This window comes from Pseudonaja textilis, chromosome 10, assembly GCF_049901715.1.
Source record: "Pseudonaja textilis isolate UNSWEBS1 chromosome 10, rPseTex1.2, whole genome shotgun sequence".
NCBI classification, from domain to species: domain Eukaryota; kingdom Metazoa; phylum Chordata; class Lepidosauria; order Squamata; family Elapidae; genus Pseudonaja; species Pseudonaja textilis.
In genome coordinates, this window is record NC_141999.1 from 11553637 (window position 1) to 11569392 (window position 15756).

Here is a 15756-nt window from a genome sequence, read left to right on the forward strand (position 1 = left end):
CAGCATTATCACCAGTTTTCTTAAGGCACGTCTTATTATTATGGTGCAGGTGAGGTCTGTAAGAAAGTAATGAGAGGTTCTTGATGCTCTCTCAGCTTGCTTGTTTTCCTGCAGATGCTTTCACTACCCAAACTAGGTAACATCATCAGTGCTAGCAAAGAGTGGGGTTTGCTCTCAGTTTATATTCTAGTGGCTTTTTCTGACAATGTTGGTGGGGTTGGTCTTTAGAGGTTCTTTTGTTGGTCTGTTTGCTGTTGGCTTCGTTTGGCAGTTTCTTGATTGGAGGTATTGTTTGCTTGATGATTGGTCTGATGTTAACCTTGGAGTTAATCTATGTTGATCTAGGACTAGGTGCTGATTGCCAGTGGAGTGATGCTTGGGTCTTTTTGTTCCTTTTTGGGCTGGGTGATAGTTTCTCTTGCCTAGTCTAAAGATGTTATTAATATCTATGTGTCTATTGATGGCTGATTTGACATAGAGTAGAGTAAGATAGAGTAGGATAGAATGGAGTGGTGTGGAGTGGAATGGAATGGAATGGAATGGAATGGAATAGAATAGAATAGAATAGAATAGAATAGAATAGAATAGAATAGAATAGAATAGAATAGAATAGAATAGAATAGAATTCTTTACTGGCCAAGTGTGACTGGACACACAAGGAATTTGTCTTGTTGGAAATGCCCTCAGTGTACATAAAAGAAAAGATACATTTGTCAAGAAGAGTCAAGAGTCTTCAGTGTAATAACTAAGCAGTAAATGAAGCACAGTGTTTTCGGCCAGATGTCCATCCACAATTTGGCTGTGCTGTATTTAGTCATAATTAACCGTGTCTGCTTTTGGTCAACTTGATTCACATGGACTAAACTTCATAAACCTGTGGGTTAAATTGTGGCTGCTCACTTTTGTGATGCCATGGGTTGTGCGAACGGAACTTTGGGGAGTTCAGAATCAACAGCTTGGTTGAGATTTACCTGCCTTCTAGAATCTCTCCCCCCCCCCCAGCTGATAAGACCTTGAATCTGGACACATGTTACTGTGGATACATTTGGGCAAACCACGTGGCTTCCTGAGAGTTGACAAACCAGTTTTCTTTGCATAGCCCTCCCCAGTTTTTTCTTTTCTTTCTTTTTTTCCTGGGTTTGAGTGCGGAAGGTTGACACCGTTCTTCACCAAAGCTTTCCCGCTACTCCGTGGAGAGACGTTGCCTTCCTGTTGCGGGTAGAGGTATACCTGTCCTACTTTGTTGCAGCAAAACATGGTCTATGGGCATCTAAGCTGCTTATTTGAACCTTATTTTTGAGTTTGTTGAATGGTGAAGTTTCCTTGTTTGTTTTTAAACACAGCCTTATAAAAGAGTGTAATGGCTGCTTGTGATATGCTGTGGTATTGGATGCAATCTTGATTCCCAGACAGTATTTACTCGATAATGTGTATGAGTGTAAATCTGTTTGGAATTCCTCCTATTTTCATTCTGGAGTCTTGAACAGCTTGATTACAGGCCCAATTCCTTTTTCTTTTTAAAAAAATTACAAATAAAGTACTGTATATAAACCATTGAAGTATCTTCATCACACCCCTTTGCCCTAAACAGCCCTCAGTTTACAATCACTTGTTTAGTGACCATTTAAAGCAGGGGTGTTTTGCTGGCTGAGGAATTCTGGGAGTTGAAGTCCACAAGTCTTAAAGTTGCCAAGGTTGGAGACCCCTGGTTTAAAGTCAAAGCAGCACCAAAAAAATGACTTACCGCCATTTTTTCACACTTAGCACTTAGCAATAGCACTTAGACTTATATATTGCTTCACAGTGTTTTACAACCCTCTGTCTAAGAGGTTTACAGTCAGTATCTTGCCCTCAAACAATCTGAGTCCTCATTTTACTGACCTAGGAAGGATTGAACGTTGAGTCATCCTTGAGCCTGGTGAGATTCGAATTGCCAAATTGCAGTCAACCGGCAGTCAACAGAAGTAGCCTGCAGTACTGCACTCTGACCACTGCACCACAATGGCTCATATGACTGTTGCAACATTCCCATTGTCACATGATCACATTTCAGATGCTTGGCAACCAGCATATATTTATGACTGCTGAGACAGCCATAAGTGAAAGGAATGGTTGTAAGCCACCTTTTCAATGCTGCTGGAACCTTGAACACTTGCTATATGTATGGGTGTAAACTGAGGACTGCCACTTTCTCTAACAAATGAGTGTTTATATTCCTTGCAGACAGCTGGAAATTTGTATCCTTTTAGAGGGCCCTTGAAGCACTTATCTGTGTCCTCAGGGTCACCTGAGTAGTGGTCCTGGTTCCTGTAGTATGCAATTTTTTTCCTCTGGAAAGGATGCAAATTTCCAGCTGTCTGCAAGGAATATAAATACTTCCATTCCCCGCCATCCAGTCCGAGCTGAAGAAGCTTTTTGCACGAGAGGCGAAATGTCTTCAAAAATAAAAACAAGAAAGTCCAGTTGTCTCCTGAAAAAGCACCTTTGGGACAACCACAACCTGGATGACTGAGAATCACTACAGACAAGGTGGTGAACATATCCAACACTCTGGTCTCCTCCTATTTCCCCACAACAACAACCTCGTGAGGTCAATTGAGCTGAGAGAGAGTGACTGGTTCAAAGTCGCCCAGCTGGCTTTCATGGTTAAGGCAGGACTTGAACTCATCATCTCTTACTTTCTAGCCTGGTGCCTTCACCACTAGACCAACCTGGCTAGCTTTCAGAAGTGGTTCTCTCGGTCTGGGTGGCCCGGGAACTGTGACTCCTGTTTGTGGAAGAGGCTTCCTCTGGATTATTGTGACACAAGCACGGGGTGCTCAAAGTCTCCTTCATCATCTACAGGAAGCCCACTAAGAAATTTATAGGTTGTTCTGAGAAACAGTTGACAAGAAGAGGAGTCCACATAGCAAGAATGCAAAAGTTGCATTCTGCATTCTTTAAAAAAAAAAAGTGCTTTAATTTTATATTTTTTTTTGCATCTTTTGATTCTAAGAGGTATCTTTACTTCTTTGCAAACTTTGCCAGGGTTTTGTAATTCCATGCCAAAGTGTTTTAGCAAGTAGAGTAGGAAGTCCGTTGGTCATCAAAACAAACAGTTTTCAAAACTTTCATTCATTCTTTTGAAGCGTGCATGAAAGAACCTTTTAAGGGGCTGCCAAGTTATTCAAGCTTTCTTTCTCTTCTCTTCTCGAGTAATCGCTCTTTTGAAAGGGGATTTGCCACAGACTTCACTGCAATTCTCCATAATGACAGAAAAGTCTTTACAAACACGAACAGAGAATTAAAAATGAATAAAATACAATTGTGCAGTAAACAGCCATTGATTGTAATGGATTTTTTTTAAAAAAATGTTATGATGGAACTGGGCATTAGTACTTCACAATTATTCCTGCCTTTTAAGGGTGAATGCAGATAGCGGGAGCTACACAGACAAGGACCAAAACAGGAAGCTTGAGTAAGAAGAGAAAGACCTTGACATGCTCAGGGAAGTGTTGAGATTGACTGAATCACAATAAGTATCTTGTTATAGAAATACAACCTTATGGATTCCAAAATAAACAAAAGCTTTCCTCAAACCTTCTCTCTGTTGGCCATACTCTGTAAGTCACAGCATGTTGAGTGTTTGTTATAAAAGAAGAATAAATACAAAGGGAGGGACAGCCTTGCCTTACAGCTGCTGGAAGGATAGGCAACCCTAGCTCCATCCATCTAGGGCTCTCTTGATCTTTCTCCTTACTCTTGACCCATTCACTCTTCTTTCACAGATTCCTTTTGCAATTGGATCCTCATGAATTCTCTCTGTAAGACCACACTGCTTTCTCCCAATATTCCTTCTTGTTCCAAATTTTGCAAGTTGAGTGTGCTCCAAGTCAGGGATGGGCACCTTATACGACCTGTGGTCAGGGGTGGGATTCTACCGGTTCAGACCGGTTCGGGTGAACCGGTAGTTCTAGTGATCATTTGGCCCCGCTCATCCACCCCTGCTTTTTTCCTGTGCTTTATTTCCTTGTTTTTTGAGCACAGCTGATTCTTGCGGCAGAGCGATTTGCCGCACATCAGCTGTTTTACTCACTGGAACTGCAGCAGAAGGTAAGTTACAGTTACAGTAAATGGTCTTTTCTAAAGGCTGTGTTTGCGTGTGCTCATCGAACCGGTTGTTACACTGGTTGAATCGCACCACTGCCTGTGGACTTCAAGTCCCAGAATTCCTGAACTAGCATTCATGGGAGTTGAAGACCACAGTTCGTAAAGCTGCCATAATTGGCCCACTCCATCCTATTAAACAGTGCCATCTGCTGGGCCCTAGAAAGCATGCCTTCTCTTTTGCATGTTCTGCTCTATGGAACATCATATCCCTTGGTACACTCTGGTAGTAGCTTGGTACACAACTGCTTAGAAACTTGTCGAATTTAGTACTCAGTGCATTTTGTTGTGAACATTTTGTCCTGGTACTCATTGCTTCCTTGGTGCACAAGCCGGAACTTGTCTTTGTCAGCTGCCTTGTGACTCACTACATTATTCCTTTTGGGGAAAATTTGTTTGGTACTCACCGTGTCTCCCAGAACCAATTAACTTTGAGTGCCAAGATACCACTGTATTTGCTTCCCAATGACTCCACTGGCGTTTCATAAATCCTTGAAGAACTGGTTTCTTCCTTCAAGCTAGGATGAGCCTATCAATGTAATGTTTCTTATTATGATTATTGTTGTATGGCTTAGGTTAGATTATACTTGGGTGCCATTATATTACTGTGCTGTTATAATTACTTCCTTGCGTTGCTTCAGTTTGTTTTTATAATTCTGTGTTCAACACAGAAAAAAAAAAACCTCCAGTGTTAGAGCACCCACAGCTTCTGGTGGCATATCATTCCGCTGGTTAATTGTTCTAACCATCAGAAAATGTGTCCTTAGATGTTGGAACACTTCCAACATGTCACCGCTAGTCCTTCTGTTCATCAAACTAGACTTACCCAATTCCTCCAAACATTTTTCATATATTTATTGTCTTTATCATCTAATCATATTTGTTGTCCTTCTCTACACTCTTTCTAGAGCAGGGGTGTCAAACTCGATTTCACAACCATTCATCAGAATTGTGTTTGACCTCGGGGGGCCAGTGTGGGCGGGGCCAGCTTGACGTCGCTCGTGTTGATGGTACCTGTGGTGACCCAAGCACTCTGCCAGCAAAAACAGGCTCCCAAGCCCCGTTTTTGGCCGCAATGGCTTCCTGCAACCCTCTGCCAGCGAAAGCAGAGCTCAGGAGGGCCGCTCACAGCCCTCGCATGCTCTGTTTTCGTCTGCAATGGCCTCCTGCAACCCTCTGCCAGCAAAAATGTAGCTTTATGTAACTCCGTTTTCACTGGCAGAGGCACCGTGGGCCAGTCCTTCACTGTTTCCAGGCCAGCCCCGTGGGCCTGATCTAAGCACCCAGCAGGCTGGATCTGGCCCCTGGGCCTTGAGTTTGACACCCCTGTTCTAGAGTCTCAACATCTTTTTTCATATCACGGCAACCAAAACTGGATGCAGTATTCCAAGTGTGGCCTTACCAAGGCATCATTAAAGTGGTAATAACACTTCACGTAACCTTGATGTTATCCCTAGGACTGCGTTGGCTTTTTTTGGCAGGTGCAGCACACTGCTGGCTCATACTTAAGTGATTGCTCACTAGGACTTCCAAGATCTCTCTCGCAGACGGACAGCTATAATAAATTGATATTACAATAGACAATCAATAATAATGTAATCCTTTCAAACTAGCCTCTCATGTTTGGATTCAATCTACATTTATTCAGCGCCAATTTATTTTAACCTTCTCCCTCCGCCTGTTTATCACGCCTGCTTCCTAAGTATCACCTTCTTGGTGCATTCATTGATATTTTTCTGGACAAATTCAGCTCCCACATTCATATAACAATTTGGAGAGAAGGACATTATTATACACAACCATCTTCCCATAAACATAGTTTCTTTGACCACCCCCCTCTCTTTTAAAGAAAAGCTATCTACATGTGTATCAATTTGAGTGGGCCATGGACCCTTTTGTTAGCTTAAAAAAAAACCAAACCCTTTATCTTTCTCCCAGTACGGTGCATCTTCTCTGAAGGCAACCTGAATGATGGAGAGTCATCCTCCATGCCTCATCGGTTAGAGCCAGGTGCTTCCTTCTTCAGAATTGTTCCTGTACCTATGGCAACAAGGAGAACAATAACATTTGTCTGCTGTTTGGACCTTCCAGTTCGACACTGAGGATGTATCGGCAGGAGGAAACTCATGTTTAGCAAACGCTGGTGGGATTAGAACTGCATAGTGTTGACTTGAGACGTTCTTACCGAGTATTTGCCATGGATCAAGACGTTGGCATCGAGGCCCTACTGGACCTCAACTTCCTGACTGAGGAGGAGCAGAATGCAATTGTGGAAGTTTTGCAGAGGGATTTGCAGCTCCAGATGTCCGAGGAAGGACGTATCAAGTGAGAACCTGTTCTGTGGTCGTTGTGTCTCAATAGGTTTTGGAAGCTTTCTTAAATTGGCCAGATCAGGAGGATCTCTATTTCTTTCTTTCTTTCTTTCTTTCTTTCTTTCTTTCTTTCTTTCTTTCTTTCTTTCTTTCTTTCTTTCTTTCTTTCTTTCTTCCTTCCTTCCTTCCTTCCTTCCTTCCTTCCTTCCTTCCTTCCTTCCTTCCTTCCTTCCTTTCTTTCTTTCTTTCTTTCTTTCTTTCTTTCTTTCTTTCTTTTCTAATTGTGTGTGTGTGTGTGTGTGGGTCTTCTCTCCAAGACGTCTTCCATGGTTTCATTCATGGAAGCCATAAATAAGCAATCTATGGTCATCAGGCCAAACGTGGGACCTGGTACGCCTTTTGTATTGGCCGGGCCATGCTAGAGTGGGCAGGGGGGCATTTTCCTACCCATGTGCTTAAAGGAGCAGCTCAGGAGAGTGTCTATTCCATTATTATTCCTTTCCTTTTTGCCTTGCCATACCCCCACCCTAGATGTTAGCAAGAAACCCAGAGCCACTGATGCTTAGACTAACAGATGCTACTTTCGTGTCCATTCCCATTGTTTTTTTAAAAAAAAATTCTATAGGCATTTGGCATCTGTTAGAAACCACGACGATGTCATGCAGAACGTAATTTATTGATTTGATTTTGATTCAAGTTATAGGGCCACCCATCTCACCAAAGCAGCTCTGGGCAGCATATACAGATAGTTCTCAATTTACAACCCTTCATTTAATGATTTACAACCAGTATTTGCACTTAACAACTGCTGCAGCATCCCCCATGATCACGTGATCAAAATTGGGATGCTTGGCAACCAGCATATATTTATGAGGGTTGCAGCGGCCCAGGATCGTATGATTGCCATTTGTGACTTTCCCGGGTGGCTTCCCACAAGCAGAATCAATGGGGAAAGCTGGATTGGTTTAATGGCGCTGTGATTCTCTTAACAGCAATTTGCTTAACTATAGTAGTAATAAACAGTGACAAAAATCAGGGATGAGTCACTTAAAAACTGCCTTGATCAACAACCAAAGTTCTGGTCCCAATTTATTTTATTTATTTTTATTTATTTGATTTGTCAATCACTTACAAGGTAATAGATATAAGTATAAACATGAGTAAGAATACAGGAAATAAGTACGAATAAATGGGGACAATAGGACAGGGACGGTAGGCACGATGGTGCACTTATGCACGCCCCTTACCGACCTCTTAGGAATGGGATGAGGTCAATTGTGTTAAAAAAAATCAAGGATGATCTGTATAGTTAAAAATATAAACATAATAGTTACATACACATATGCATGAAAGTCTAGAAAATGGCAATTGAGGATATATTTGTCAATAGCACAGTAATAACACCACACAGGTTTGACTAATGTCCTGGCACCTATGCGAACAGCCAATTCTTAAGAACTTTTTAAAAGACCAGCACTGGTGGGCCATAAGGACATTACAGCTACTCCTTAATTTACAACAGATCATTTACGGACTGTTCAAAGTTATAACAGCACTGAAAAAGGTGACTTATGACCATGTTTCACACTTATGACTGTTGCAGCATCCCCATGGTCATGCGATCAAAATTCAGGTGCTTGGCAACCGACTCATATTTATGATGGTTGCAGTGTCCTGGGGTCATGAGATCCCCTTTTGCAACTTTCTGAGAAGCAAAGTCAACAGGGAAGCCAAGACTCACTTAACAACCGGGTTGCTAACTTACCAATTGCAGTGATTCACTTAACAGCTATGGCATGAAAGGTCGTATGGGGGCAAAATTCACTGAAATGTCCCATTTAACAACAGAAATGTTGGGCTCAATTATAGTCATGAGTTGAGGATTATGCAAATGAGGCAAATTATAAAATTGCAGCAATAGCATCAGAAATTGCATATTTTGTACCATAATACCTGAAGTCACTTATCGTCAGTTGCTCCCTTGCTAACTATCATCTCTGATAAACTTGGAAGGTCCTCCTAGTTGATAATGCACTTACAAAACAGCAATGCACTTTTGATTGTGCAGCAACCTGCCCAAAGTATTGAGTTGGCAATTAGTTTGCATTTGAGTTGTTGGGAGCATATATATCCCTCCTAGCTTATCTGGCCTAAAAACTTTCAGCGTCTCAGATTCGGTCATGCCAGCTGTGATTTACCTGAGTCTGAAAGATGACACTGGCATAAGGGTTACTGTCCAATCTTATGCCTTATAAAGTAGCCATCTTGAGTTCAGTTGAATTTACTTCCAGCAAACCAATCACAAGGTTGCATTTAGCTACCATAGCTTCAGCTTTCCAGAAGCATTGGTGTCTCCTTTTCCTAGATCCTTCTTGTCTTGAATTAATAATTGTAATTGTTTTGATTCACTTCCAACTACCTGTGTTTTGTCAGCTGCCTTGAAAGCTTGCTGGACAAAACAATTGGATTCTAAATAGCTATAATGAGGAGGAGGAGGAAGAAAGAAAAGGAGATTCTGGCCCAGGGAAGCTTTCCAACTCGCCTGTTTCTCTTTCCCTCTCTCTGCCCACTCAAGCAAACTGCGCAAGTCCATCTCTGACCCGAACTGGCTGAAGATTTTTTCCGGCGAATGGTTTCGTGATGTCCGTTCCAAACGGCACCAGTGCAATCTCTTTGGAGCAGACATTGTCCGAGCTTCCATCCGCCGGAAGAAGAAGCCCAAAGGTAAGAGAAGAAGATGCTTGACTCTCCTCTTGTCCCAAAAGTGCTTTTTTTCAAGAGGCAGCTGGACTTTCTGGTTTTTCTTTGAAGATGTTTCTCTTCTCATCCAAGAAGCTTTTTCAGCCAGCCATGACCTGGATGACTGAGAATCTCCATAGATATTTGACTGTCCTTTTATTCTTAGGTTCCAAGATTAGGGAAAAGGAAACAAGAGGAGCAATCTTTTGAGAGCTCACTAACTTCTGAAGACTGCTCCTTAAATAATCATATAATCTTCAGGAGCCCCCAAACTTGGCAACTTTAAGACTTGTAGCCTTGAATTTGCAGAATTCTTCAGCCAACCATGTTGGCTGTGGATTTCTGGGATTTGAAGTCCACAAGTCATAAAGTTGCCAAGTTTGGAAACACCTGTTCTAGTCCAAGTCCCTGCCCAGTGCAGGAATCTTCATACCATTCTGGACAAATGGCTGTCCCATCCAGTCTTGAAAACCTTGAACACCTTGCAAAGCAGACTGTTCCATTGCTTAATAACTCTCACGGTTGTAAAATGTAGCTTTTAATGTTGTTTTTAAAGGATTGCCTCAGGTTTCTCAGAACCTGAGGATCCTCATGATGAGGATGGATTATTTTTTTTATGTCTGATCTTCCTTTTATGAGGTGATGGGGACAGTTCACCTCAGTTTGGAGTTCTTATTCTTTTGGATCAATGTAAAATGGTTTCTGAAAAGGAAAGTGCCTTTGGTTAATGTTGACCATATGTTAATGTGTAAAGTTAGGCAGTAAGAGAATACGGAATACAAAATAAGGGATCTTGGAGATCTTCTAGTCCAACCCCTGCTCAAGCAGGAGAGCCTATACCATTCTGGACAAATGGCTATCAAATCTCTTCTTAAAAACCCCCAGGACTGAATCATGCACAACTTTTGAAGGCAAACCAGTCCACTGATTAATTGTTCTCACTGTTGGGAAATTTCTCATGAGTTCTAGGTTGGATCTCTCTTTACTGCTTTCACTCTACCAAAGTAACTGCTTTCACTCTACCAAAGCAGGTGAACAGGGACTCAAGCAACAAAGCAGCCTGAAGAATGTAGATGTGATCAGCGAACCTGTGCCAGAGGATGGGAAGACAATGGAGGCCATGGATGTGCCAGAGGATCAGAAGATGGAGGCCATGGATGTGCCAGAGGATGAGAAGTCGATGGAGACTATGGATGTGTAAGCAGCTTTCATATTCAGGTGGAAGGAAAGTTGTGGTTTTTTTTGCTGTGAAAATGCAAGCCTCTCACAAAGTGTTCCAAACAGCAAAAGCTTCATTCTTATAGCAGAAAACATTTCCTAAATTATCAAGGAGGATGAGTTATTTGAGAAAGCTATAGACATTTTTTGGGATGACATAGGAGATTCTTGCAACAGAAGCTCAAGCAATGAGCTAGAGATAGAAAATGTGGTAGCAATGGCTCTTGAAACAAGTTTGGTCAGCAAAAACAAACAAAAAAAGTCAACCCAGACGTGGTAATTAAGTTCCTTGGTTGAACACATGGTCCGAACAATTTCAGAACAAGGTATTTCTTCTGAGCCCATGCCCAACTCAAAGATTTGCTTACATTGCTAGAATCGGAGCTTAATCTAGACAGTGGTTCCCAAAGTGGGCGGTACCGCCCCTGGGGGGCAGTGAGATGCCTTAGGGGGGCGCTAAGAGGCAAGGGGGCCGGCAGAGGGCGCTAAGAGGCAGCAGGGGGGCTCTGGAGGTGGGCCCCTTGCAGGGCACAATTCAGGGTTGAGATTTTACCAGTTCGCAAGAACTGTTGTTACCATTCCAGTAGGTTGAAGAACCAGCAAAAAAGGCCTCTGGCTGGCCCTGCCTCCTCCATTTTCTTCTGTCAGTCCTTATTGCGCATGCATGACATTGCGCGCATGCGCAACAATCGCTGACAGCATTTCCCGCCCGCCCCACCCAGTCACTCTTTATGTAGTGCATGTGCACTCGTTTCCCATTTTCCCGCCCACCATCGCTACCAGCACCAGCCAGCCAGCCAGCCAGCCCGCCCGCCCTGCCTTCCTACCGCCATCTGATCTAGGTGAGTTACACTCTGCAAGCCCACTCCAGCTCTCCTCCGCTTTCATGACGGGCCTGCCTTGAACGCGGTGGTGGCGGGAGTGGAGGAAAGCCAGAGTGGGTTTGCTCTCCTTTTCAAATGTGCCGCTGCTGCTGCTGCGTTCAAGGCGAGGCTCCGCAGGTCACCCCATTGAGCCCCTTGCATTGGAGTGTGCAGCAGTCCATTGGGTGAACCTGCGGGGCCTCTCCTCGAATGCAAGGGCGGCAGGATGTTTGAAAAGGGGAGCAGAGCCACTCTGGCTTTCCTCCGCTGTCCCAACGTGCCTTCTGGATTTTCTCCGCTTTCCCGACATGCCTGCCTTGAACTCATCGGCGGCGGGATGTTTGAAAAGGGGAGAAAAACCACTCTGGCTTTCCTCCGCTTTCCTGACATGCCTGCCTTGAACTCAGCGGCGGCGGGATGTTTGAAACGGGGAGGAAATCCAGAGTGGCTTTGCTCTCCTTTTCAAACGTCCCACCGCAGCTGCATTCGAGGCCCCAAAGGCTCATCCCATTAAGCCCCTTTGCACGGGAGCGTGCAGCAGTCAGTGGGGTGCACCTGAGAGAGGGAAAGAGAGAGAAAGAGAAGAAAGAGAAAAGGGACAGAAAGAAAATGGGACAGACAAAGAAAGAGGGGGAGATGGAAGGAAGGGACAGAAGGAAAAAGAAATGAAGGAGGAGGGAGGGAGGGAGGAGAAAGATAATGAGATGTCTATTCTAGTCCAATCACCTGCTCCCGCAGGGTTAGAAGGGAGTGTGTGTGTTTGTGTGTGTTCTTGTAATTTACCAGTACATTTTGGTTTTGCCTTCTTCAGAATTGGCACTGTAATACTTTGGGGAAAAGTAATTTTTTAGGGTGGAGGTCTGGTCCAATGGATCCTGTTTAAGCCTCAACAAAATGTCAGAGCTTCCTGATAGTCTTGGCCATGTTTTGTCCACAAAACCTTTAATTACTGTGTTTCAATGTGGGAAAGGGCCTCTAAACTAGACCTCATTTCAATCTGATGCATCAGCTCTTTCTGTCTCTGTCTCTGTCTGTCTCTGTCTCCAACTCTTTCTTTGTCCCTTTTCTTTCTTTCCCTTTTCCCTTTTCTTCCTTCTTTCTTTTCTCTCTGTCTCTTTACCTCTCTCTTTCTTTTCTCTCTCTCTCTTTCCTTCTCTCAGGCTCACCCCATTGATTTGGTGCACCGCTCCGCTCGGACATAAAACAAATGAACAAGAATCAGCAAAGCATCTCTGATTAGATTCTATTCACTACTAGAATCTAATCAGAGATGCTTTGCCGATTCTAGTCCAATGACCTGCTCCAGCAGGGTTAGAAGGGAGTGGGTGTATATGTGTGTGCATGGCTGTCCAAACTCCAAAACAGGTCAAGTAGCTCTGGGGAGGCCAGTCATAAATTAGAACACTTGCAAAGCAACCTGCCATTAAGTGAGGACCACTTGTATTTGGTTTGCCAGTCACCTAACCATGCCCACCCAGTCACGTGACCAGCAAGCATGCCCACCCAGTCACGTGACCAGCAGGCCATGCCCACCCAGTCACGTGACCAGCAGGCCATGCCCTCAAATTAGGCCACACCCACAGAAATTTGAATTCCGCCCCAGGTGGGGGGCACTGAGGATGAGTTTGTAGCACCAAGGGGGCGGTGGACTGAAAAAATTTGGGAACCACTGATCTAGACCCTTCATAAATCAATGTATTCCTTTCTTTGATTTAACCTGATAGAATTATTTCTCTTACTGTTAAACTTTTGAGTATCTTGCTTATCATCTGCATAACACCTGTGGGGCTCCGCTTTCTCCCATTTGCAATCCAAAGTTTTTGAGAAAATCCAGAGGTAGAACATTCCAGAGACCTAATTATCCAACTTCTTGGAGATCTCAACTGAAGGGAAAGTCCCCGAATCCTTTATATTAAAGAGGAGATCCAGTGTCCTCCAGATCAGGGATCACCAACCATGGCCACTTTAAGACTTGTGGACTTCAACTCCCAGAACTCTGGGAATCGAAGTCCACAAGTCTTAAAGTGGCCACGGTTGGAGACCCCTGTCCCAGATGATACTGAAGTACAGCTCTTAGGATCACCCACTAGACATTGTCAGTAATAAGGAGAGCTGGAAAATGTAGTTCAGTATCATCTCCTGAGTCATGTGCTCTCCGCTCCAATTGGCCACTCCACTCCACTTTTAACTGCTTTTATGATTAATGCTTTTCAGTTGAAATTTATCCTTATCTGGGGCAGTAGAAGGCAAGATGTTTTCTTTTCCTCTGTAAAAACCCTTCAGGTATTTGAAGAATAGCATTGACATTGTCCATTCACGGTCCTTTAACATTTTCCAGAAAACAAATCTTTCCTTTTAGAATATGTCTAAATCCTTATCGTGTTTAGTGCTGTTATTTGTAGAATGCCAAGGACATTTGGTACTTTACACAAAAGATGCTTCAGAAAGAATACATGACAAACAAATGTATACAAATAAAAGGTCCACAGATTATAGAGTGAAATTATATGAACCAAATAAAGCCGTAATCAAACTAAGATGTAATCAAGGTTTGGTTCAAGGCCAAATGCCCTTATGAGCAGCTCAACCAGACATCTCCTGGGGATGGAAGCAGACAACTTCCTTTAAAATTATGATTTTAATCACATCTCCATTTCCTTACAGACCGCTCCCTAAGACCTCCGTGCCTCAGTCATTCCAACTGACAAAGACTCCGGTAAGTGGTGTATTATGGACAAGGAATCCTTCATCCAGAGTGGATGGTGGTTGTGAACATTTGTGCCAGTTGTAAATGGCAGTGATACCAAGGAGGTGAAACAGTAGAGTCAAGATGCTGGAGCTGAAGGAAGGTCTGCCCAATATGCTCATTTCTAACGGTCTCCCTGCCAATAGCACACAGGGAGCAGAAAGTGAATAGCTGAGCGTCACTTCTAAAATGCAGAAACATCGATTCAGTTCCAGAAACCCAAGCCAGCAACCTCTAGATGCTTCTGTACTTCCAGTTCTCACTTAGTCCTAAGAAGACTAAAATTTGGCAAAATCTGGAAAGCCACTGTTTGCTCTTCGGTATTAAATTGGCCTGTTTTCAAAATCTTGATTCTTCGTTCTGAGTTCAAATGCATTCTGAGTTTTGTGCAAATAACATTTGAAAAATCTAAGGAAGAAGACTTTTATTTATTAGAAATCTGCAAATGTCCCTGGAGACATGCGCATTTGAGAGCATTTGGTTGTTGTAAACCTCAGACGACTTTGACAAATGGCTCGGGCTGTGTAGTTCTTGGGTGTAAGTTACAGTCGCTGGTGCTGTCTGGCTTATGCTGATAAGGATCTGAAAACACATTTGTGTTCAGATCACTTGTGTTCAACGACCACAGCAGGTCAATTCTCTTTTCTTTCTCTCTTAGGAGCCCAACCTCACGTCCAAGGATGTGGTCTGCTTCCCAGAGTCGGCTGTTGAAAACACTCTAGGTAAAAACTCATAAGAAAGTGTCTGGGGCAGCCACAAAACAAATACGTGGGAAATGTATTCAACGGCATTAGTGCAGCCCCTCCCAAACTTGGCAACTTTTAAGACTTGTAGACTTCAACTCCCAGAATTCCTCAGCCAGCATAGCTGGGAGTTGGAAGTCCACAAGTCTTAAAAGTTGCCAAGTTTGGAGACTTCTGCATTAGTGTGTCGTTCTTTCTTTTTGGTGTAAATATCCACATAGGTCCTCCTGAACTAGGAGGAGGATTGGGACCTCAGAGATCAGGAAAAGGCAGCAGCGTTCACATCCCCATAGCCATTACGGTAGTACTTCGGTACTCATTGTTAATTGGTTCCGGGAGACATGAAGAGTACCAAAAATGATGAATGCCAAACAAATTTTTCCCGTAAGGAATAACGTAGTAAGTGATAAGGCAACCAACACCGACAAGTTCTAGCTTCAGCCATGGTGGTGCAGTGGTTAGAATGCAGAACTGCAGGCTAACTCACTGCTCGCTCCAGGAGTTCGATTCTGAACAACTCAAGGTTGACTCAGCCTTCCATCTTTACGAAGTTGGTAAAAGGAAGACCCAGACTGTTGGGGACAATTTGCTGACTCTGTAAACTGCTTAGAAAGGGCTGTTTAAGCACTGTGAAGCAGTATATAATTCTAAGTGCTTTTGCTGTTATACGTTGAGTACCAAACAATGAGTACCAGGTCAAAAAATTTGATTAAAATGCGTTGAAGTACCAACTTCGATGAGTTTCAAAACAATTGAGTACCAAGGTACCACTGTAATCTGATGAAAACTCACTCCTCCTCCCAATCAGGATTCTCGTTTTGAGGGACAGCATTTCCATCCGTACTGAAGAAAGCCACTTCTCAGTGCAAAGACCAGTGTTGGGGAGGAGAGAATACAGTGAAGGTCCCAGAAAGCACCAATAAGCAATAAAATCTTTTATGGTGGCCCTGGGACCTTCTCTCCCTGACCAGCTATGTGTTTGTTTCCAA

At 43.3% G+C, this 15756-nt stretch overlaps 1 protein-coding gene across 6 annotated transcripts in view; it reads left to right on the forward strand.

Annotated features, from left to right (window-relative positions):
- The window catches only part of SYTL1 (synaptotagmin like 1), a 48665-nt gene that overhangs the window by 16011 nt on the left and 16898 nt on the right, over nt 1–15756 (forward strand). The window contains exons 1-6 of one of the 6 annotated variants that reach the window (XM_087939708.1): nt 1120–1218; nt 6085–6471; nt 9034–9182; nt 10226–10394; nt 13943–13994; nt 14683–14746. In XM_087939708.1, coding sequence (XP_087795834.1) covers nt 6344–6471; nt 9034–9182; nt 10226–10394; nt 13943–13994; nt 14683–14746 — 562 coding nt within the window. In that variant the 5' untranslated portion in view covers nt 1120–1218; nt 6085–6343. Of the gene's footprint in view, nt 1–1119; nt 1219–6084; nt 6472–9033; nt 9183–10225; nt 10395–13942; nt 13995–14682; nt 14747–15756 lie in introns of those variants that run through there. The other 5 variants (XM_026702518.2, XM_087939706.1, XM_087939710.1 and 2 more) reach the window with 5 other exon arrangements.